This window comes from Apaloderma vittatum, unplaced genomic scaffold (genome assembly GCF_000703405.1).
Source record: "Apaloderma vittatum isolate BGI_N311 unplaced genomic scaffold, ASM70340v1 scaffold35510, whole genome shotgun sequence".
Lineage (NCBI taxonomy): Eukaryota > Metazoa > Chordata > Aves > Trogoniformes > Trogonidae > Apaloderma > Apaloderma vittatum.
The window spans coordinates 259-656 of NW_009693500.1; the positions used below are offsets into that span (position 1 = coordinate 259).

The following is a 398-nucleotide window of genomic DNA, read 5'->3' on the forward strand; positions in this document are numbered from 1 at the left end:
CTCTGCAGCGCTGAGAGGAGCGTTCCCACCTGCTGCTGCAGGCTCTCACCAAGGTGTTTGTGGTCGCCGCGCTGAAACGAAGCCAGAGCTCCCTCCCTTGCCATCAGCCTGACCTTCCCCAGCCGTGGGGGCTTTGAAGGGGAAGGGCAGTGGAGCTGCATGTGTTGCTGCCTTGAGGGTCTGACCAGGTGGGGCACCGGGCTTTTTGTCTTTCAGATCGATTGAAATACGAGTCGAAAAAATCCAAGTCGACCAGTGTTGCTGTCAGCAACGACTTTGGTTTCTCCTCCGTTATATCAGGTAACTTTTAAGATGCCCATGAGCATGGTGGGACACCCCGCAGGTCTGGTGGTCCGAGCCCAGCTGCCTCCCCAGTGGCTGGGGGGCGGGGAAAGCGG

At 58.8% G+C, this 398-nt stretch overlaps 1 protein-coding gene across 1 annotated transcript in view; it reads left to right on the forward strand.

Annotated features, from left to right (window-relative positions):
- Window positions 1-398, forward strand: part of CUEDC1 (CUE domain containing 1) — a gene marked incomplete at its 5' end in the record, with an annotated part of 3,131 nt that overhangs the window by 254 nt on the left and 2,479 nt on the right. Inside the window, one exon of the mRNA XM_009879096.1 lies at window positions 217-300. Within this exon, the coding sequence (XP_009877398.1) occupies window positions 217-300 (84 nt within the window). The remainder of the gene's footprint in view (window positions 1-216; window positions 301-398) is intronic.